The sequence below is a fragment of the Guillardia theta genome (genome assembly GCF_000315625.1).
Source record: "Guillardia theta CCMP2712 unplaced genomic scaffold GUITHscaffold_154, whole genome shotgun sequence".
In the NCBI taxonomy this organism is placed as follows: domain Eukaryota; class Cryptophyceae; order Pyrenomonadales; family Geminigeraceae; genus Guillardia; species Guillardia theta.
In genome coordinates this window covers 41,941-44,561 of record NW_005434520.1, presented here as the reverse complement: position 1 = coordinate 44,561, position 2,621 = coordinate 41,941, and the positions used below count along the sequence as shown (strand labels likewise).

Here is a 2,621-nt window from a genome sequence, read left to right as displayed (position 1 = left end):
CGCTGGGGAGACGGCGAACGAGGAGCGATCAGCATCAAGGGACGGGAAGTAGACACTGACTAGGACCATGGAATCAGTGTACACTGATCTGGAGTTGCAAGCACGACAGTAAGCAGGAAAGGAGGGCATTCACCGAAGACTGGCTCCCGTTTGGTTGACCCTACTGCCAACCATACATTCCACTCAAGTCGCACATCTTACCGAAAAGTTCTTTCGGAGCATCTACTAGAGGCTTGGAAGATACGTCCTGATCATACGGCAAGTCACGCCCTGAAGCGGCGGAGCTGCAAGAACTTTGTTCTAGGTTTGTGGGATTGGTCAGAACTCATCCTAATACTCGTACGAGATGTTCATTGCAATCGAGATAGGTTTCAGGTGATGAGAATTTGATAGCTTCAGTATCTGACGGATACATGTTAAGATGCCTGTACGGACTGCTGTCCTTGGCGATCATGTGCAAGACTGTGCAGGCCATTGTAAGGCGGAACCGAGTATGGGCTGACAGGAGCTCAGCATACATGCAGCTTCTCGTGCTGACCTGTGTTATCAATCTCATGCAGACGTGCGACGTGGTGTTTGATGTCGTGTGGATGGCGCAGGGGCCGATGGTGCGGGGCTCAAGATGGATGGATCAGTGCGGTAGCAACCAGAACTCAACCGCGATCGACAGCCAAGCCGACTTCCTATGCAGGATGCAGCGAGTAGATGCCAGCATGAGCTACCTCAGCCTGGGCCTCCTCCTCATCGCGTTCGTCGTCGTTGCTTTCTTCTTCCTCCGCCTCGTCCTCCGCCTGAGGCTCCCGAGCCAGGAAGGAGCGCAGCTGCAGGAGGCGCAGAGAGTGTTGAAGATGCCGCTATGGGTATCTCTAGGATGGATATCCCTTGTCATGTTCTTCTCTTGTATCGGGTCGTTTCCTCACGCCTTCTCCTGCCAAGGTGACTCCTCCTCTGCACCTGCTCCTCTGACATCCGCCCCCTTCCCCTCAGATCCAGCATGGCTCGCGTTCCTCGCCTCCTTCCTCCTCATCGCCGTCGTTCTGTTCCTGGGGATTCTCATTCTCCACAACGAAGGCAGGAAACGAAGACGTCCCAATGTCCTATGGCTCTCCCTCTTCCGCCTTGCTTGCGCCATGTTCTTGTCCGCCATCTTCGGCATCCTCCAGTCCCTGGATCACTTCCTGCGCGACATGGACGACTGCGATCCCTTCGACGCCTCCTACTCCTCCTCCTTCTTCGGGGACGATGACTGGGTGGCTGCTGCTCTCCGGGGGTTGATCTTCCTCTTCAGCAACATGTTCATCTTCTCTGTGCCCTCCTTCTGCTTCCTCGCATTGTTCCACAGGTGCTCGCATCCTCCCTGCTGTCTTTCGATGCTAACTGCTGGCTGCCCTCAGCTCCATGAGGCCCACTCAGCGTGTGGAACAGCTTGCTCCTGTCCAGCACGGGAGGCAGGTGGGGGGCTCGATGACTGAAGCTCTTATCCGCGGACCGCACCAGATGCTACCAGTATGATGGAAGGTTGTGATATCAGGAGGAGAAGGACGCAGACAGTGAGCGCGTTGCGGTCGCATGCGCCTGTCCCATGGGAAATAGATTCTAGATTCCATTGACATGTAACTTTAGAAACAGAACAAGCTCAAGTCCATCTGTATAATCAGGAATCTTGCATGCTCTAGCCAAGTAGCTTCTTCCTCCTCCTCCTTCCCTTCCTTCTCGTCCCCCCACCGCCTCAACCCTTCCTCCTCCTCTCATCTCTCCTCCCTTCTCATCTTTCCTCTCCTGCTCACTCTCAAAGCTGTTCCTCCCCTGGTCGTCTTTGGACTTGACGGACTTATTATTAGTTGGGTCCTTATGGTGGGTACACCTTAGTACCGGGTAGTTGGACTCTAATTTAGTGATCAAAGTACGGGTACAATCATTTTGTCTCGCAAGGGGTGGGTGGGTCGTACATAGTCCAAGAGCAGGAGGGAGGGAATGAGTTCGGAAGGTATCAATATGGTGGCAGGAGACAGCGGGCAGACTCGGTGAGCAGGTGCAAGGAAGTGAAGATGAATGATGGCAGAAGATGAAGATCGAGATAGATTGAGGACATTGAGATGAGATGGTTGAACAAGGTCGATGTTTCTCCTTGATGCTGAAAATTTCCCTTCATTCCTCGGTCTGAAGCCTGCAGTCTGCCGACGCTGTCGCCCAACGAACTGAATCATGGAGGGAGGGATAACGATGATTCTTGTCACTCTCGCGTCACTAGTATCTACATACCAGCCGAACATCCAAGGAGCAAGCGAGAGGAGGCTGACTCGCCGTCTTCTCCTTTCCCTCCCTTCTCTCACACTACGTGGCGGAAGTGCTCCTCCTCCTCCAGCGACCCACAGCATCAACAACGCCTTATCCTTCGAAACCTCTGACGTTGAGCTGTACATGCAGCAGCTCCTCACGGGAGACAACGATGCCGGGGCAGCTACCGCAAGGTATCAAAACGCCATGAGGAGAATGGGTTCCAAGTACACCAACAACAAGGCGGAGACACAGGCTGCAGATAAGGTGGGAAAGAAGGAGGCGGATGGAACGTACCTTGCAGTGAAGATACCGGACGAGGGCAGTAGCGTTGATGGGGATCT

The 2,621-nt window shown here is 53.9% G+C and overlaps 1 protein-coding gene across 1 annotated transcript; it reads left to right on the top strand.

The window, feature by feature from the left end:
- Nucleotides 1-346: 346 nt before the first annotated feature.
- On the top strand, nt 347-1,512 carry GUITHDRAFT_119679 (hypothetical protein; the record flags this gene model as incomplete). The annotated part of the gene is made up of 3 exons (XM_005821047.1): nt 347-375; nt 422-1,342; nt 1,395-1,512. 3 exons carry the CDS (start codon nt 347-349, stop codon nt 1,510-1,512), a joined length of 1,068 nt encoding a protein of 355 aa, XP_005821104.1.
- Nucleotides 1,513-2,621: the final 1,109 nt, after the last annotated feature.